The sequence below is a fragment of the Talpa occidentalis genome, unplaced genomic scaffold (assembly GCF_014898055.3).
Source record: "Talpa occidentalis isolate TD23 unplaced genomic scaffold, MPIMG_talOcc4v2.1 talOcc4.2, whole genome shotgun sequence".
NCBI classification, from domain to species: Eukaryota; Metazoa; Chordata; class Mammalia; order Eulipotyphla; family Talpidae; genus Talpa; species Talpa occidentalis.
In genome coordinates, this window is record NW_023602073.1 from 17,801,213 (window position 1) to 17,821,847 (window position 20,635).

At 41.0% G+C, this 20,635-nt stretch overlaps 1 protein-coding gene across 2 annotated transcripts; it reads right to left on the reverse strand.

The window, feature by feature from the left end:
• Positions 1 to 768: 768 nt before the first annotated feature.
• On the reverse strand, positions 769 to 19,737 carry ZNF322 (zinc finger protein 322). 2 transcript variants are annotated; one of them, XM_037519081.2, is made up of 3 exons: positions 19,607 to 19,737; positions 7,470 to 7,544; positions 769 to 5,720 (listed from the first exon to the last, which is right to left on the reverse strand). In XM_037519081.2, the coding sequence occupies exon 3, from the start codon at positions 5,531 to 5,533 to the stop codon at positions 4,325 to 4,327; it is 1,209 nt and encodes a 402-aa protein (XP_037374978.1). In that variant the 5' UTR covers positions 5,534 to 5,720; positions 7,470 to 7,544; positions 19,607 to 19,737; the 3' UTR covers positions 769 to 4,324. The 2 variants fall into 2 exon arrangements, with proteins under 2 accessions (XP_037374978.1, XP_037374979.1); XM_037519082.2 differs by having other exon boundaries at positions 19,488 to 19,737.
• Positions 19,738 to 20,635: the final 898 nt, after the last annotated feature.

Here is a 20,635-nt window from a genome sequence, read left to right on the forward strand (position 1 = left end):
AATTAATAGTTTTATGTTATATGTCATAAAATACTGTACTATTTTCAATATTACAAAAATAATTTGATAATGAAATAAATGTCCTTTTTAGGGACTATTTCCCTAAACTAGATGCCTAGGAATTAAATTATATAAAGTCATATGAATTGTTTTAAGGCTCTTGGAACAGAATGAAAAATTCAAGAAAGGGTAAGAAAATTTTCTAGTAAAAACATAGCTTAAGTTTATACTCAGATTATTCCTACTACTCATAATCAACTAAAAAATCCAGACAAAATTTATGAGGCAACTCTTTTCAGGCATTGGATAATAAGCAAAGCAAAATGATATCCCTCTTGAAGGAAATTGGGGGAGGAATTGGCATTGGAGAGCCCCAATTTCCATTTAACTCCAGCCTCTCCCAAACAGGGCTTGGTGGGATTCAGCAACGAGCAACTGGAGCAACGAGGTTCTAATTTGGCACCGTTGAGGCATCTGTAATCCTTGGAGCAGGACATCAGAAAGATGTGAGCTGCACATAGAGGGTCCCCAGCATGTGAAGTTCTTGTGGTTGAGGGTTACTACCCTCAAGTAAGAGGCTTGCCACAGAGGGACTGCTGTTTGGTCGAGAGATCAGAAATATTTAAGGTCAATAAGCCCCCCAGAAGAGGTGCTGGATTCAGTAGAGTTTTGGCTGTGAAATTCAGAATTCCATACAAAGCCTTCTCCCCAATTTCAGATATGTGAATACAGTTTTTTTTTTCAAGATTTATTTATTTATGCATACAAGAACTGGGGTACAGGCCAGAGGTATGGGGGCGGGGTGAGAGGATTCACCAGACACAGGGTAAGGAGAATACGTAGATAGAGTTAAATACACTGCTGAGGGGAGCAGTGGGTGAGACAGGAGAGGTCTGATGCGCCACATGGGTAGCTCCCTGGCTGTTTTTACGTTACCTTCCTTGCCCCACTCCACCAAATGATCAGACAAGGTGGGAACATGTAAAATTGGAGCCATGAGTGTGTTCAGATTTTCCTTAATTCTGAGGATGTCTGTTACTTACATAAACAAGAGATGATTTGCTAGTACTGAGTTTTGGCCCCTGTTAAACTATTATTCCTCCCTGGGGTATTTATAATGCAGCCGGAGGCGCCAAAAGGATCCAACATCTATAGCAGAACGTCCACGATGTACCTTCTGGGATTCTGTTCATTCTGCCTGAGCATCAATAACCTCTAAGACTTAGAGATAGGACAGTTATCACCAGCACTCAGCCTAAGGGTCACATCAATCTCTATTGTCAGCGTTACTGAGGAAAAATGTACAAATAAGATTATTTATGTTTAAGGTGGGTGTTGTGACTGGACAGAGTGTGCACTGTGAGGATTCCTCAAAGGCAAGTGTAGGGGAAATGCTTTTGCTTACAACAGTGGAAACAAAAGTGGAGTTTTTCAGGACAAATGTTTATTTAAGAATTAAGGGACAACAAAAACATTAAAGCATAGGAATACATTGACTGGATACAAGTGTTTCGTTTGGTCTGAAATCTTGAGTTACTCTAACTACTTACCTGAGGTAGATTTAGGTTGGCACTGTTTCAAGAGAACCTTCATCCGTCCCAGAAGTTACCTTCTAGTTTTGGTTACAGGCTCCCCAGTAGACCTCCCCAACCTCAGGTTGCGCTACGTATGAAGCATCAACACCTTTTCCTCTGTGGTTAAAAGTCCTCAAAGACCAGATTAAAAGACCTGTTTCGTACCCCCAGAGTTCTCTGCTTGAGGGATGGTCCATCCTTAATTTATTCAACGACTAGAGACAATTACCAGTAAGGTTAGTTGAAAGAGGATAAGTCATAGCCTTGCCAGTGATAACAACTCTGCCTCCTACTCCAAATTCTAATGACTAACATGTAGCCATAAGGACTAATTTTCATCACCACCATGCCATACACCCAATACTATTTTAAGTATTACAACACTCAAACATATACTAGTGATAGGCATGATTTTCACCAAAGAGAAACAAAAAAAATCCATCTTGTATGTTTTATCACACTGGGCCACTTTTCATGGCCTAAGAGCTATTTATGAAAATCACTAAAAATGTAACAGCAAATAAACTTCCTGGATCTGTTTTTAAAAGAAAAACCACTCTAGAACTGACTCCTTATGATCACTAAGAGCTCTATCCACTGACTCTAAGGTGACACAGCGGCCACTTAGGAGCAAAGCTTAGAGTCACCGGCGAGGTAGCAGCCAGCCACCTCCTTGAGTCTAAATGCCAGTGTCCCTGGGAGGTCTCGAGCGCTTTCGGAGACCAATCAGAAGTCTCAGACTAGCAATAAAATATTTATTCACCGATCTACAGTCCCAAATAATGCAGGAATCTTAAGTATTTATATTAAATGTCTTTATTCCAAGGGAAGAAAGAAATAAACCCTCACAAGTGTCTAGTTATAAATCACTGGGTTAATGATAGTAGTTCCAGGAAATGTTAATGGTAATCGTAATTATCTTGTTAACTAGGAGAAAAGTGCTTCTGCTTAAACCTCTGATGAATCTGCCAACTACCTGTCCCTTCAGGCATTTAGAATCCTGCACTCCAAGCAAAGTATGTACCTTATGTTGTGATGACTGCAGGTCTGGTGATAAAAAGTCTATTTCTTTTTCTATGGCAGAACTGAATAAATGAAAGGCTTATCATTATGGGGGTTTATCTGCAATACGCAGCAGGATAATGGAGTCAGGATAACTACAGAAAACATCTTCCTCTGAGGAACACCATTAAGTGTTTGACTCTGTGCTGCTCAGGCTTAAATCTTTGTCTCCCTTTAATCATTTGCCTGGAGCTTATGAAGGTGTAATACCATTGAAAGAGACATGATAAATTAAATCACAAAAATATGGATATGGGTCACATCCTAACTGTTCTGGAATTTGCATTTCTGAACTGAAATGAATACCTGAAGCTGAAATTTCAAAGGCTAGTGGCCCTCTGAGATATTTTAGGGAAAAGGAAACTTCCAAGGTTAGGCCTTCACTCACGCTAATAAGCAAAAAGCTGAAATTCTGTTTCTTGATGAGGCTGACCTGCCAAAGGGAAACTCTTGGGAGAGTTTGGATCTAGGATAACTACTCCCCAGTTGCTCAGTACTTTTCACTACCAGCGGAAGTTCCCATGCTTCTACCAGTACACTAGTTCCCACTCTAGCCAAACATAAAAAACAAAATCATCAGAGGCAAAGTCAGTATACATTCCTTCCCCCACAGTCACACATGCCACACCTTCTGTCACAAGGTTGCAGTCCTTTCCTTTATTGGATTTCCAAATTTTAAAAAGTGAAAGTAAAGCAATCATTAAGTGGTTCAGATAAAAGAAAAGAATCTTTACCTGAGTTACCCATCAGGCCTACTCTGACCTGCCCCAGAGCGCCTCCCAGAACAAGCGTCTGGGTATGGAAAAAACTGCTGACATACTGAGTCCATTAAAAGTCATCTCTACCATGTGAGTCCACGAACTATGAGAACAGTTCTTCTCATACCTATTATATGTACAAAGTCCATAATTCAATCTCTCACGAGAGCAAAGTTCTCTGCAGAGGAGGTTCTTGTGGGGATCCAATAAGGTAGGAGTTTCTAAGCAAGGTTTTTCAGACCCCAGGTATTAGAGTGAATGGGTATTTTACCTACGTGAATTCCCTTCTGTGCCACTACAAGAGCTGATCATGGATAGAAGTTTTTGTCTTTCAGAGGCTTTGCAAGGTCGTTACTCAAACCTAAGAAGGCTCTCCATGTCTCTGCCACATTCAAGACAAATATACAAATCTTCCCAATATGGCTTCACTGATGGATAAGGAAGTTATAGTTCTTTTGGAAGTTTCTTCCCACACTTTTGCTGGGGTTTCTCCCCAGTGTGGGTTTTCTGAAGTTCCATGAGATATGTATACTGTCTGAAGCGTTGCAGACACTGAGAGCATTTTAAAAAGTCATCCTCTGGTGTGAATTCTCTTGGAATGAGAAGGGGTAAACACTGCTAGAAAATTCGCTCACATTCACTGCATTTTGTGAGGCTTCCTATCTGTATGAATCCTCCTGTGATGAAATTCGTGTTTTGACTATACCAGGTTTTTCCAAAACCCAGGTGTTGGTAAGGTTTCTCACGGGGGAGACTGCTATGCTGTCTGTTAGGCAGCTCACTGAGCAAGCACTGCTCACACTTCTGACTGCAGATTCCCTGGTCCCCACTGAAGTCTGAAGAAATCTGAGATTTGACTTGAGTTCTTCATCTTAGTGAGTTCTTTGACATGTAAATGCATTTTTAATGGTATTTTAATGTCTTGTCTGGTCAAGACATTTGTGAGGCCTCTGATGCATGAGGAGGGCTGAGTTGGAGACCTTTCTCACCCACGTTACAGATATATGGTTTTTCACCAAGGTGCATTGTCTGATGTTGAAGAAGGGGTGAGCTCTGGTGGAAGCTTTTATCACACACACTGTATTTATAATGTAGCTCCTCTGTCTGAGTTCTCATTTTCTGTTGGGCCACAAAGTCCATGCCTAGGAGGAAGCCGTTCTCACACGTAGACCACTGATGTGGTTTCTCTTCCATGTGGATTCTCTGATGCACAATAAGGTCTGAACTACAGCTGAAACTTTTCTCATATTCAAGGCATTTAAAAGTGTGAGTGTGAGTTGCTTGGTGCCTGATTAGATTAGCACTCCGAGTAAAACTTCTCATGCATTCCAAGCATTTATACGGCTTCTCGCCCGTGTGGACCCTCTGGTGCACAATAAGGTCCGATTTTTGGCCAAAGCATTTCTCACAGGCACCACACTTGTACGGCTTCTCCCCAGTATGAACTCTCTTATGAACAATGAAGGCTGAACGGTGTCGGTAACTTTTCTCACACTTGTTACATTTGTAGGGTCTCTCACCGGTGTGAGTTCTCTGGTGACTGATAAGATCTGATTTCCCACTAAAAGCTTTTTCACACTCCAGACACTTAAATGGTTTCTCACCTGTGTGAGTTCTTCGGTGCCTTATGAGGTTTGTGCTTCGACTGAAGCATTTATCACACTCACTACACAGGTACGGCTTCTCGCCCGTATGGCTTCGCTGGTGGACAAGCAAGTCAGAGCTCTGACCAAAGTTCTTGCCACAAATGTCACACGTGTAGAACTTTTTACCTGCGTGAGTTCTCTGGTGTCCTGAAAGGGCCAAGTGGTGCCAAAAGCTCTTCTCGCATTTGCTACATTTATAAGGTTTCTCATAGTTGTGGATCCTCTGGTGTGAAATAAGATCTGCGCTTTGGATGAAAGTTTTCTCACACATATCACATCTATAAGGTTTCTCCCCAGTGTGGGTTCGCTCACACATAATAAGAGCTAAGTTTTCACGGAAGTTTTGTTCACGGTCAAGGCACTGGTATATTTGATCATCTATTCGAGTGATCTCACGCATGTGAATAAAAATCTTTTTACCCTTCTGAGGGCATACATGATAGATCTTCCTTTTCTGAGTTCTCTGATTATATCTTTCTTCTGAAGTGTACATTTTCTATGGCTCTGTCCTAGGGAGTTTTCCACTGGTCCTCTTGACCATCATCTTCTTCACAATCATTTTCTTGATAAGACCTTAAGACACACATCTGTGTTAGGCCCTTCAGTCACGAGCAGTTTGTCTCTACAAGGTTTCACCATCATACACACTAATTCCAATACACTAATTCGTATTTCCAGCCCTGTGAGACAAAGCAGAAATATTGTTTATATTCCTATGATTAAGAATCCTTTAAATTAAAATTGCTGCAGAAGAGAAAAAATTCTGCATCAGAAATCCTAAGTTTTCTAGTTTTGCAGACATTGAAACCAGTTTGTATTTTTGCCTGTTTACTAATATAAAACCAATAACAGCACATGAGGGAAAAGTACCAGGAAGAACCGTTTTTTTAATCAACCTGGGTAGTTTCAAAACCAGCGCTCTTCCTCTTCCCCTTGCTTGAGCTGAGTAGTAAGACCAGGTCTAATCATTCATATGCTGCTCATGAAGAAAATAAAACAAAAAGACCTGTGAACATCTATGTAGCCCTTTCTGTAGAAAAGTCTAGAAGGAAATGGTTCATGATCATCAGAATCTCCAGTGACTAGAGAGAGAAGAAAGTCCTTTGAGTCTGTCATTTTAGTTAGGTGATGTTAGGCAAGTTAGTCTGTACCTATTTCCTCATCTGTAAAATGAATTAATAATAAAAATCACCCTGTACTATTCTTCTTTCTCACACTCTGTAAATAAGCCATGGATAAATCTGATGGCTTCATTCTCAAAACTGGAATGCAACCACTTCTTCACCACTTATGCTACTACACCTGGTCTTAACCATTCTCATTTCTCACCTAGATTATTGTAGTAACTTCCCAAATGGTGCCCTATAATGGGCTGAATTGGGGGCCCTGGAAATCATATATTAGAGCCCTAACACCCCCCTAACCCCCCATCATCTCAGAACATTGCTATATTTGAAGATAAGGACTTGTAAAGAGTCAAGTTAAAATGAAGCCATTGGGAGGACCCTAATCCAATCTGACTGGTGTCTGAACGAGAGGAGACTAGGACTCAGAGAGACTAGGGGTGCAAGTGCAAGGCCATGGAGGGAAGACCATGTCAGAGCACAGAGAGAAGGTGGTCATTTACAAGTCAGGAGAGTGATCTCAGAAGAAACCAAAACTGCCACTGCGATCTTGGAGCTCATGTCCCTCAACTGTGAGAAAATCAACTTCTTCAAGCCACCCAGCTGGCAGTTCACTTGTTGGAGTGGTCCCAGCAAACTAATATACTGTCCTTCTCTCACTAGCCTCCCTTCACCCTTATTCTCAACCTTGCAGCGAGTGTAATCCTTTTAAAACAAAACCCACATTATGTTGTTCTTCTCGTCCCTTCAATGGCTTCTTTCTTAGCCTTCACAATGGCCAAGTGGCCACATGTGAGTTGTCTTCCAACCTAGCCACTACTGCCCTGACCTCTTACACTGTTCTCTTTGCAGGTGCAGTCCTGCCACAATGGCGTCCTATCTGCTCCTCATCTGCTCAGTCTCTCCTCAGGGCCTGTGCCACACAGCCTCCAGGTATGTGCAAACTCTCTCAATTATTTCAACAGTTTTTTCGACATTATTTCTCATGGAGGCCTTTCCTGACCACATGATTGGATGCGATCCCTACTGCCCCTCCTGCTTTATTTTCCTCCAAGGCACATCCCACTTTCCAACACACTATATAGCTCATTTATATCTTGACTGACTACTGCTAGAGGTTGACTTCATTTGCTGCTCTTTCCCGTGTATATACAGCAGTGCCCGATGCACAGATGGTGCTCAACACACACTAAGCAGGACTGATCCTTACTGAGATTCCACTTGTGTCCTTACCTGCTCCTCCAGTGAGATGCGGTCTAGGGGAGTGGAGGTGCACTTCAAAAGATTGAAAAAAGTGTCACTTACCTAGAATCTAGATGGAAAATAAGCAGCATTTACTTCCTGGTCCTGAGAATTTGATTTCTCAAGGGAGGTAACATTCTGTAAAACACAAGGACAAAAATAATCATAAATGAGAGGATTTAGCACAACATCATTTCATTCAAGAACCTCAAAGTGGGTAAACTACAGTGTTCTTACAAAGAACAGACGACTTTAAAAGAAGAACTATAAAGACTTATGATAAGAAAAGTTAGAGAGGGTAGGAGTGGTTGTAGAAATGCAAATTTCACAATACATCCTTTAAAAGCAATATGAAAAGAAGAAAAACAAATGCACTACCTAAAATCTATCACCAGCAAGCCCCAGCTATCGCCCACATTCTAGCTGCGAGCTATCACTATCAAGGAAAACAAGGAGGTGTGGGGTAAAGAGAGGAGGAAAGCTGGTGATGGATAAACCAAGCTAACAAAGAGAAAACCCACTCACGGTAAGTATTACAAAAACCTATAAACAGCTCTGATGAGAGCAGGATACAGGAGGGTCTCAGTATGCACACAGGAACCAAAGAGGCAGTCCTGGAAAGGCAATTCTTCAGGAAAGAAGAGTAAAAGGGAAGGGAGAAGAACCCTTTGGACTACCCAAATGCCCAAAAATAGATGACTGGATCAAGAAGATGTGGTACATATATATCATGGAATATTACTCAGCATTCAAAAAAGATAAACACATGCAATTTGCAGCAACATGGTTGGTGCTGGAAGGGATCATGCTCAGCGAAATAAGCCAGAAAGAAAAAGAAAAATACCGGATGGTCTCACTCATAGCAGGAATCTAGAAAACTTAAATAAGGGACCAGGATAATGAATAACTATAAGAAAGTGAAAATCAAAATCAACAAAAACTATGAACCAGAGACACTCTATGGGTGGTAGGGGGCAGGAGGGGAGGGATTGGGGTCAAAATAAGGGGGTTGCAATTGTATGGGGAATATAAAAATAAAATTTATTATAAAAAAAATAAAGTATGCATGTTCCACAATAGAAAAAAAAACCAAAAAACGCACAACCTGTCTCCCCACCAGTTCTAAGAATGCCATCCCATTTAAAAAAAAAAAAAAAAAAAACCCAACACAACAAAAAACTTCACTACAATGACAAAGGTGGTAAAGAGCTGCTGAGCTAGCAATCTTGTTAAACATTTTATGGTCCAATAAATTAGGAAAAAATCAATTAAAAATTGGGAGAAGTAGGAAGGGACAAAGTAAAATTACCTCACTGATCACACGATTAATGTCAGGGAGGAGTTAAAGAATACTACTAAAAACTGAAAATCAGATCACTCAAGGTTAAATAAGAAAATGGGGCTGAAGACATTTAAAAAGATCTAGCTCAAAGGTAGCCAATAAAACAAAAATTAAACATTCTGAAAAAATTGTATTGAAAGAGCAATGAAAACACATACAGGAAAAAACAGGGTAGCTATAAATGAAAATGACAATGCTGAAACTAAACATAAAATCAGTAAATGTAAAACAGTAACCAGGGCCTCCCTAGGTGGTGCAGTGGATTAAGTGCAGCGCTGTGAAGCTGTCCACAGCCTCTGCAGTGCAGGTTTGATTCCTGGCCAGCCAGGGAATCAGTGACAAAATTCTGTCACCTATTAGGTCATAAAGAAGCATCAGCAAGTTGCATAAAAGGGCATCAACAACACTGCAGTGAAACAAAATATTTGAAAGTTATTAAAATAGCAATAACAAAAGCCCCCCCCCTGCCAAATTGGAGGGGGCGGGACATTGAAACAACTCTTCAGTGAATGGAGAAAAAAATTGCCACAATAGGTACATACCTAAATGTAATCAAAAGGAAACATGAGAAAAAAAATTAAAAGAATTTCTTTGATAACTGAAATTATATTATATAAACTATAATTTTTTTTAAAGCCATCAAAGAAATATTTGGTCTTAAATAGTTTTTCTCAATAAAACTGAAAGAATTAAACTTCACAGACCAAAGCTAAGAAAAACAAAAAATTAAGAAAATACGGATAAAAGTGAAAATAATAAAGAGAAAAGCAATATATCTAATTTTAAGTCAAAATCCTTGTTTTGAAACACTTAAAACACTAGCTAGCTTGATAGAATAAAGGGAGAAAGCACACATTCATGATACAAGAAAGAATATAATAAATTCAGGAGAATACAATAACCACCAAATAAATAAGCACCAAAACCAGAGGGGAAAAAATCCTGTATACATAAATACAAAAACCAATGAAATTGTGTTTCTCTGGGAGCACAATTTATCAAAATCAACTCCATCAGACAGAAAGTTTTAAATCATTCATTTGTACAAATAAAGTTACTGAGGCACTATCCTACACAAGAATGTATTAATGATCTAAATGATTTAAGAAGGGAATTCTAAATCTAATACTTCATAAATGTTCTCCAGGGAATAAAAAAAAAAATGGAAAAACTTTATTCTTTTGTGAAAAAAGTGTAACATTGATAACTACTCCCAATAGGGTATTAAAAATTTTTTACAGTCCAGTATCAGTATCAATGTGAAAAGGGCTAATAAAACCCAACAACCACATTAAAAGATATACCATAACCAAGTGGGAATTATTTAAGGAACATGTAATTGGTATAAATAGATTAGGAAATCCCTGGTGGCACAAGGAGTTAAGACATAACCTATGAAGCGAAACGCAGCCACTGCAGCACGAATTGGATCCCCGGCCGGCCAGGGAGCAACCCACATGGTGCAGCAGACCTCTCCTGACTTGCCCACTGCTCCCCTCAGCAGTGTACTTCAGTCAATCTGCCTGTTCTGTTCCCCACTCTGTCTCTGGTGAATCCTCTCACCCTCCCACACCTCTGGTCTGTTCTTGTATGCATAAATAAATCTTAAAAAAATAAATAGATTAGGAAATCCATTAATATAATGCTGCATATTAAAAATATGGAGAAAATCGTATCATTATCTCCACAGATGCTGAAAGAACTTACAACAGACGTTAACATCTGTTCCTGATGAAAATACTCCATAAAATAGCAACTAGTGTTTACTTCCTTTTAACATAACAAAACACGCATTCCTTAATCTACTACAGTAAGTACATAAGAAAAACTAGTCATTTCCACTGAGATCAGGAACATTAAGAATGACCATCTCTCCTACTATTAAATACCAGCCTGGAAGTATCAGCCAGTGTTATTAGAAAAGAGGCATCAATTAGAGGCATAATAATAGGGAAAAAAGTAAAATTACCTCTGAAGATATACTGACAGCATTACTAGAAAACCCTACAGACAGACAATGCTATAACTTGTTTTGATTCAAACAATAAAGGAATTCAGTAAGGTAGTAGGATATAAAATTCACACACAGAAATCAATAGCTCTTTTCTATTCACAAATAACAAAGAGTACATAATGACAGAGAATACCCCTTGCATAGTAACACCAAAAAAATATAAAATACTTAGAAATAAATCAACCAGTAATAATGTAAGATGATGAAGAAAAGTTTCAAGTACTAAAAGACCCCAAAGTAGAAGCTTCCTCTCCTCCCACTGGGAAAAGAGAGCATCAGAGATGTGACTGGGGACCCAGGGCAGAGCTGGAGACCACAAAAGCAGACAAGAGGAGCTGGGCCAACCAACTACCGAAGTCTGTCCCCACTGGGGAACTTCTCCACTGACGTGGCGGGGGGGAGCAGGGTTCCCATTGCCAGAATTATAAGACTCAGCAGCAGCATCACGTGACATCACCGGAATGGATGGCCCAATCGGTGTGAATGAGGATGCACGGAGAGGCCATACTAATCTGGACAAAACAGGACAGTCATGTATACCACAGGAAGCTCCAAAATCAAGGCGTCCGGAGACCCACTCCACATACCTGACACAACAGGTTCCTGAACTGCTCCACCTTGCTACCTGCCTCACAGTTGCTCCTGGGGATTTGAGCAGCATGGTCTGCCTCCGTCCAGGAGCCCAGGTCCTCAAGCAGGAAAAGGACAAGATTCCAGGAAAAAGACAAGGCCCATGGGCTGACCATCAATCCACGTCTTACAGCAAGGGAGGAGGGAGAGTGATTGGAGCAGGAGAGAGAAACATGGGGAAGCTGGGTGTTGGTGTGTGGGTGGATTATTGGTGGGAGGGCCACACCTAAGGGGAACAATAATAAGGTGACCCATTATGTAAGAAAATAAACAAACACATAACAAATAACTAAGTAAATAAAAGACCCCAAAGTAGAAGGAACAAATGGAAGCCTACCTTTTGTTTTAGATGGACTGACTCACTATCATGAAGATGTTGGATTTATGAATTATTGCAATCTCAATAAAGATAACAACAAGCTTCTTCATGGAACTAGGCCAAAGATTGGCAAACTGAACCCCAGGCCAATTCTGATTTGGGGGGGCATTTTTATGAAATCTTACTGAAAAATGGTCACACTGTTCTTTAATGTATTGCTTATTTCACAAAGTGAATAAATGTAAAAGAGACCCTAAGTCCCCAAGTCCAAACTACACACTTTCTGGCCTGTTACAGAAAAATTCCCAATGCCTTAGCTACAAGATTATTATTCAAGTTCACGTGGAAAAACCAACATGCAACAACAACCAGGAAACAAAAGATGGAGGGACCACTAACCCAAGAGACATTAAAATACACTAGAAAGCCTCTAATATTAAAAGAATGTCGTTCTGGTACATGAACACATAAAAATTCAAGTGGAACAGAATAGAAAATTCAGAAACAGACATAGGCATATATATTATTTGTGTAAGATAAAAGAGATACCTTACATCAATAAGAATATGGATTCTTATTGTGTCACTAGTTTATCACTATCATTGTCTTTCCATATTCTGCTAACTCCAGCTTTGTGCAGTGGCAGTCCCTTCAGCCTGGCGCCTGAGTCCTTGGGGCTTGCTGTCCCTCCCAACCCCCCCTTTGCGTGCTTCCTTATTTTCTGGTACAAAATGTTCTAGGCTCACCTTGTACTAAGTCTTGGAATCAACCATTTCTCGAGGGAGCCCTGATTCCTTTTAGTGGAGAATGTTGTTTAGAAACTAAGACCTGAGCATTTTGTATGTTCGTTGTTTCTGTGACCACTCAGCATTCATTCTAGAAAAGAAAAAAACCTCTTTCATACTTACACACGCTTCTGTTTTATCTGTATAAAATACTTTAAAATCGATGGCTCTGATCCTGGTTAAACACCAGCGTTCACTCCAGCCTTTCCCTTGTCTACTTTTTTTTTTTTTTAAAGATTTATTTATTTATGTAAGAACTAGGGTACAGGCCAGATGTGTGGAAGGGTGAGAGGATTCACCAGAGACAGAGTGGGGAGCAGAACAGAACAGAACAGGCAGCCTGACTGAAATACACTGCTGAGGGGAGCAGCAGGCGAGACAGGAGAGGTCTGCCTCACCATGTGGGCATCTCTGCTGCCGGCGGGGATTGAACCGTCACTGTAGAGGCCGCGGACAGCTTCACAGCGTGGCACTCAACTGCCTGCACCACCAGGGAGGCCCATCCCTTGTCTACATTTTTTAACTCCCTTCTCTGACAGGAATCTGGGGGCCATTACCCATAGTATATTTACAAACTTGATTAATCCTAGGATATGTTAAATAATTTATTTTTGCCACCTTAGCGGGGAGACCCTACCAATTAAATTCAATAATTGTTTATAGTTTCTTTTATCTTTAGCTTGAGTTTATATAATCCAGTACTATATTAAAGAGTTATTTGAGTTATATTTTTCCTCTCCTGGCTGGTTGTGTTACTCAAAACAGCCTCATTTGGTTTTGTTTGTATTCCACTTCACATTTTCTCCCCATCTTGTCTAGTTATTTAGTTTTTTTTTTTTAAATATGTGAAATGTAGCCATTCTAAAAGTAAAAATATATGTGTGTGACAGAAATATATACTCAGCAAGGGTGACTCTCCCTCCTCTCACCCTTTCATGAAATTCCATTTTCCTGTCGCTTTGGTTCCATTTCCACCTACTTTGTGATGATGACCAAACTTACTACCTTCCTTTTTTATCGTTTCTGAAACTCTTTTTGGCCAAATGAAATGATGCCAGGCATTTTTTTTTTATTTGTACTTCTTCTTACACCAAATATAGCATACATTTTTATATTTTGCAGTTTAAAATCTGCAATTTTTCCTGGAATTCATACCACATCAGTTCATAAAGGTTTTCCTTGTTCTCTCTTACAGCTGCCTACTGCTCTTTAGATGAGGCTATATCAAGTTCATTTAATCACTTCCTTACATGTGTGCATGTAAATTGTTTTAAATACAGACTCTGCTACAAGGGGCATGCATGTGTATTTTCATCTTGTTGAAGACCTGTCTTCAGAGTCAGTTTCCAGAAAGGGGGTTGCTGAGCCACATGTAAATGCATATCTAGTTTTGTTAGTTATTGCCAGATTCCCCTCCAGATCTGGAATCCCTCCAGCAACACGGAGAAGGTCTATTTCCTCTCAGTGGTGACAACAAATGTGTCGTCATGCCTTGTAACATATGCCAATTTTAATGTATGCTAGTATGTATGGTATGAAGCAATATTCCATATTTTTCTATGATTTAATTATCTTAAAAAGACTTTACAAGAATACTTTTAGGTTCACAACAAAATTGTGTGGAGAGTGTACACAGTTGCCATGTGCTGCCTACCAGTCCTCCTCCCGTCAGCCCCAACATCTAGCACCTGTGTGGTTCATCCGTTACAACTGATGAGAAACACCAGTGGATACCGATGAATGTATAGGAGTCATTCTTTCTATTGTACATCCTATACGTTTTAGCAAAATGACATGTATTCGCCATTTTTTTTTTTTGTATTTTTCAGAAACCAGATAGAACTGATTTAATAAAAGGGAAATACCTGACTTATGTAAAGAGTTTTGGTAAAGCTGAATCCAGATTTCTAGAGGATGTTAGAGCTTTCACAAAGCTCTGCTTTTCTCAACATGGCTTCATATTAGGTAGGCTGCCTACAAATGGTGTCTAAGAGCCCTTAATTGCACCAAGATTGTGTCCTACCATCTTAGCATCCCAAGAAAAAATACAGAAATTTTTTCTGGCAAACATCCTAGGCAGGACTTTCATTAGTTTCACACGTGCCCATTTTCATTGTGGGTGCAAGGTAGGGGTAGGGGTGGTTATGGGTCTGTGATTGTGTTTGTCCAGGACTAGATCAGGTGCCCACCACCAGATCCAGGGGTCATGGTCCGTCTCACCCAAACCATGAGTTCGGTTCATTCCCATCCCTGACCTATTTGAAGTTGATTTTGGTATATAGTGTAGAGTAGAAATCAAATTTTACTAATTTTCATATGACTACCCTCATGTTCTAGCATCATTTATCTAAAAATACCTCTTCTCCTTTCCAAGACTTAGTACAAGGTGAGCCTCGAACATCTTGTGCCAGGAAGTAAGGAAGCACGCAAAAGGAGGGTGGGGGGCGGCAACAAGCCCCAAGGACCCAGGTGGCAGGCTCAAGGGACCACCACTGCACAAAGCTGGAATAAGCAGAATATGGAAAGACAATGATAGTGACAAACTAGTGACACAGTAAGAATCCATATTCATTAAAAAATAAGTGAAGAGGGAGTAAAACCAAAGTTTTTTTTCCTTCTATGAAAGACACCAAGAAGTGGAATTTAAAAAAACCACCATGTCTGATCAAAAGAAGAGTCTTGTTTCAGGCAAAAGTCCAATGCATGAAAAGTTTATGAAAATGAGAATATTTACACAATCTTAAAATATCTTCCCACTAGGTATTATTACACTTGATCTTATGCAAAAGGCCAAGAAGGGATCCCAAGTGTATTAATAATTACAAAGACAAAAAGTAACTTCACAGTATAAACACATGAAGAATACTACCTTTACCAAGTGATCAAAGTTAACAAAGTAACAAGATACATCAACTCTCCTCAATGATGGAAAATGATGAACACTCTTCTGTGTTATCTCCCCAAACACATGACCTGACTCTAATTGTAAAACAGCAGATAAACCCAAATTAAGGAGAATTCCACCAGGTAAATGGCTTAAACTTTTTTTAATGTAAAGGTTAAGAAAGACAGTCTGGGCATATGGTCCACAATAAAGACGACATGACAATGAAGTGAAATGGTGATGGTGGATGCCACCTTGGACAGCGAAAAACAGTCTTTTCCCAAAAAGGACATTAGTGGAACAATTGGTTAAATGTGAATAAGGTCTGGAGGTTCCATAACAGTACTGTATGAAAATTTCCTGGCTTCGGTGACTGTAATGGTAATACAAGAACATATCCTCTGTTAGGGGGAAAAAACCTGAATATTTAGGACAGGCCTTCTTGACTGGAATTCTGGAGAAAATGCAGCTCTACAGAAAATGATTTGAACAACTATTTTTTCTGTTTTCCTAAGGATGGCGTGTAACAAGTAGCACTGTACATGAAGAGAAGTCAATTCACTACATACCTTAGGACTTCAGGGCTTGATTCTCTTAAGACTTTAGGGCTTAGCCTGTCTTAGGGTTTAATTCTCTCTTAGTTCACAAAGCTTGATGTCTATAACTTACTCTCTAAAGATTCAGAAAAATGTACATATGTGTCTGTTTATAAAGAGACAAGTAGACAAAATTACAGCGAAAACACAGTAAAATGATAACATTTAGGGGCTCCACGGGCAAAAATTTTTACGGCATCCCTTGTCACTTTTTTATAAGTCTGAAATTATTTCAAAACGAAAAGGTATTTTATTTTGTTTTTTACAGAACATGGTAGCTGGGAGTTGGTATACTGTGTGAGTTAAAACTGAATGTTTAAGTTCCGGAATCAGATTTTGACTCAAATTCCCACTGAGCTCCTTAGTAGCTGTAAGAAGTTGGGTAAGTGACAGCTCCCTCCAGGTTCTATTTTCTCTTTGATGAAAAGTAGGTAAGATACTATTACATGCTTCAAGGAGTTGCCATGAGAGCTGAGACACTCAGTAAAAGACTCAGCTCAGCACCTGGGTCTCAACAGACACTCAATAAATGGTAAATTCTACTATTAACTCCATCATCACATGCACAACGACCCTTACATGTAGCGATCCCCTCCTCTGTGTCTGTCTATTCCATAAAATCTTGTTAAAAATCCACTTAAAATAATCAGTAAATAATAACTCAGTTAATGATTAATATAAAGATTATACAAAAACTAGAAAAACACTTACAGAGAAATGCTGGGAGGAGAAGGAAGAGTCAGGAATCACAACTAAGTAAAGCTATACAGACAAACAGCTAGGATAAGATGATGGGTTTATGGAAGTTCTGTCCTTGAAAGTATGTATTTACTATTAAGGTCAAAAGGAGAATAGAACAGAAATAAAGGATTCTGAGCTTGGTCAGAGCTTGGTAAATGAGTCAGAACAGTCCCTAAAGTTATCAGCCCAGTGTATTTTAATTGTCCTGAATAAACTATGGGGCACCAGGAAGATACAATTTAAAAAATAAGGAAATTGGGGCCTCCCTGGTGGTGTAAGGAGTTAAGATGCAACCTATGAAGCTGTCCGCAGCCTCTGCAGCCAGAGCTCGATCCCCTGGCCGGCCAGGGAGCAACCCACATGGCACAGCAGACTTCTCCTGACTCGCCCGCTGCTCCCCTCAGCAGTGTACTTCAGTCACTCTGCCTGTTCTGTTCCCCACTCTGTCTCTGGTAAATCCTCTCACCCCCCACACCTCTGGCCTATACCCCAGTTCTTGTATGCATAAATAAATAAATCTTTAAAAAAAAATAAGGAAACTATTTTCTTATCATATCTTAGATGCCAGCACCTAGAAAATAAAACAGTCTGGTAGTCAAAAGTTAAAGTAGATCATGACATCCCCTAGTTGAAAATGCTGTAATTATTTCCTATCACATTCAGAATAAAACCCAAAGTTCTTACCACCCTACATAATGTGGCACCCCCACCTAGCTTCATTCTCACAGGCCACCTGAGAATGTCTGCACTTGCCCCTTCTGCCTAAAATGCTCTTCTTCCAGGTGATTGGCTCCTTTATTTGATTCACATCTCTACCTGAAATTTACTTCCCCAAGAAAAGGCACAGGGACTACTTTATCTGAGAGACAGATGTCCCCTTATCCTGTTTTATTTCTCTCCGTAACACTTATCATCATCCAACTTTGGGCATATTTTATATTTTCTAATTTTATATTCTCTTCCTGAGAACATGACTTCTATTAGGTTCTTAGTCAGAACTTAGTCTTTTGTTCACTGCAATATCCCCAGGATACTGAATACATTTGCTGAATGAATGAAGGGCCAGTGATCATCCCTGGAGACCCAGTAGCAACAAAACAGGTCAAGCCAGTATTCCTGGATGCTCATCTGTCAAACCTAAATAGATCCCTGGAGTCTTAGCTCCAAGGTACCCTCCTGTAAGAGACTTCTCTCACACCTCATCCTAAGAAAGAGACTGGTTCTCTCTTTCATATGCAGGGTCAGAATGCACAGAATTATGAGGCAGGTAATAAAAGTCCAAGCAGATAGACTGACTATAAAATTTCAAAGCTCAAGGTTGCATAAAAAATACATGGGACGGGCAAAGTCAATAAAGCATTATCTAAAAAAAATACTTACTATATCAGGCCCTAGGCTAGAGATTATTGTTTATTTTCTACTGAGCAAATGAATTATCTCATGTTATCTTTTCAAGAACTCTGTAAAGTAGGTATTGGTATCAATGTTTGCACCTTACAGATAAGAAAACCAGAGGCCTAGAGCAGTTAAGTAACTACCCAAGAACTCACAGCTACTATGTAGCATGTAGCAGAGCCAGGATTTAGATCTCCCTGCTATTGATTCCAAAACCTAATACTGGGCACTGTGCCTTCTTTGGGCTGCCAATCAGTCAGGAAGCAATTACTTCAGGCCTATTGTGAATATGCCCGTTGGAAAAGAGTAGGAAATACACTTAAATTGGCAGGGTAAGACCCAGTTTCATCACTGTTATTTTAGGAACCTTTTCCCATGGATTTTATTCTCTTCCTTCTTGGCTTCTTGCTCTCCCCCAGTTCACCACATTTACACAGAAACACACAGCAGTCTGATATATAGCCACTACCATAACAATGAAGACTCAAGGCTGTGTTTCTTTTGGCTCCAAAAGATCTCTAGTCCATAATTATTGACAACATTCAATTCTTCCCTCTCCTAGAGAAGAAATCAATAGTGTAGACCATGACTTGGTGAAATGTATAATTTTTATGGAACTGGATAGACATCTAAATACTGGCTCCATTTACTTACCAATCTAGCCAACATCCTTCAACTAACCCCACCTTGGCTTACATTCTATTTCTCCTGCGAGCAGTACCTGCCACTAGTAGCCATCAGTTCTTTCCCGACCAGCTCTATACAAAACACCAAGAATCCTTCTGGATAACGACTAATGTTAACTTCTTAATAAAGTCCTGAGTTCTATTTTTCTTATTTATGGTAATTTTTTTCTTCTCCTGCTAATTGTTGTTTTTTCCCTCGCGTGATTACCAGGACCCATTCTTCTACCACTATAAATAAATCCCAAGATGTGCAAGATAAATGTACATAATACAAAGTTATATATGATGCAGGCTTCCAAAAAATGGTATGTAATAATTAAACAAATCCAATTTTTTAGCATATAGATGGAACTGCAACACAACTAACCTCTAACGATGGGGGAAGAGGGAGTCCATCAACGTCCTTGGGTTTCTCCCCCCCGTATGGTAGCTCTACATAGCTTAGGAAAGTGCCCGGCAGTATTTATTATCCCTGGGAAAGCCCACACGAAGCTACTGTCTTTCAACTTTTCACTGACCACCTTTCAGTCCGCAGTCCACCGTCAGGGGGACTCAGACCCCGCTCAGTGGCACAGAGCCGGGCTGCTCCCCCAGCTGAGAGGGTGGGGGGGGGCGGTCTCCGGTCCCGCGCGCCCCTCCCCCCACCCCGAAGCCGACCCCCCACCCCCGGGCCCGGCGGGCCCGCTCACCCCCGCAGCCGCGGGCGCCGCCCCTCGGCCTGGGACAGCACTTCCGGTTACTCTCCGGACACTCGGATCCCGGGTTCCCAGCGGTCGCAGGCACAGCCGCGATGGACCTAAGGGCTCACCTTCGGGGAAAAGAAGGAAAGCGAATCGGGGGGGGTCAACGAGGGTCAAGAGCAGCCCTCCGAGCTGCTCGGCGAGGGGAGCTGGGGCCGGGCCGGCCAGCGGGCGCCTCACGGGCCGACCAGGCCGGCTACGCGAGCCCTTTCAGCCCGGCTGGGAAGCGGCCGGCGCAGCCCCGCCCCCTCCAGTCACGTGAGCGCCCAGCTCCGGCGACCTCGGAGCTCCACCCCGCTCCTTTGGGCCAATAGGAGCCCAGTCTTTGGAACGGGGCGGGGCCCGAGGGCGCCTGCGCTCAGAGGCCGCGGGTGCTTCGGGAGGAGCAGGTGGGACGCTGGGGGCTTCGCAGACGCCCAGTAGGGCTGGGGCGGAGGGGGGTCGCTGAGAGGTATCGCCTGCAGCTCCGCTTTGTGTCCTGCGGTTTCTGCGATTTCTGTTCTGTTTCCTCAAGGCTATTCAAAGAGGACTCAGGCCAGGAGTAGCGTCACCCAAATGGGTGCAGCCGACCCTCAGAAATAACACCCTGAAGGATCTCCATGGAAAAAGTGGTGGACCCCGAAACACAACGGAAGATGTGGCCGGCGAGAGGGATGAAACGCTTTAAAGGGTGGTTAGTGGTGACCTTGTGTGAGTGGAGGCTGCAAAAGAGGATAGGACTGCTCCAATATCTGGAGGATCCCGCACCTTTCTGATCGTTTCCAGCCTGGATCAGTTAAAAGTAGTCATCTGTGTTTAGGTTGGAGCAGAAATGAATGATATATTTGATATATGCATACGTATATCATATATATATGTGTGTATGTAAATATATATGTTAAGCTATTGATAAAGATCTGTTCTCCCTGCTCATTTGTTCAAAGAAAAGATATTTTGAAAGTCCTCATACGTCCAAGAGAAAGGAGGAATACTGCTGGGATTATGAAGTTACTGGCTTTGTTCTGCTGTCACCCTGCTGTGAGTCTGTGGAATAGGTGAGCCTATTGACGTGATCAATGGATTTGAGAGAGAGCTTTTTTGATATGTTTCATAGAAAC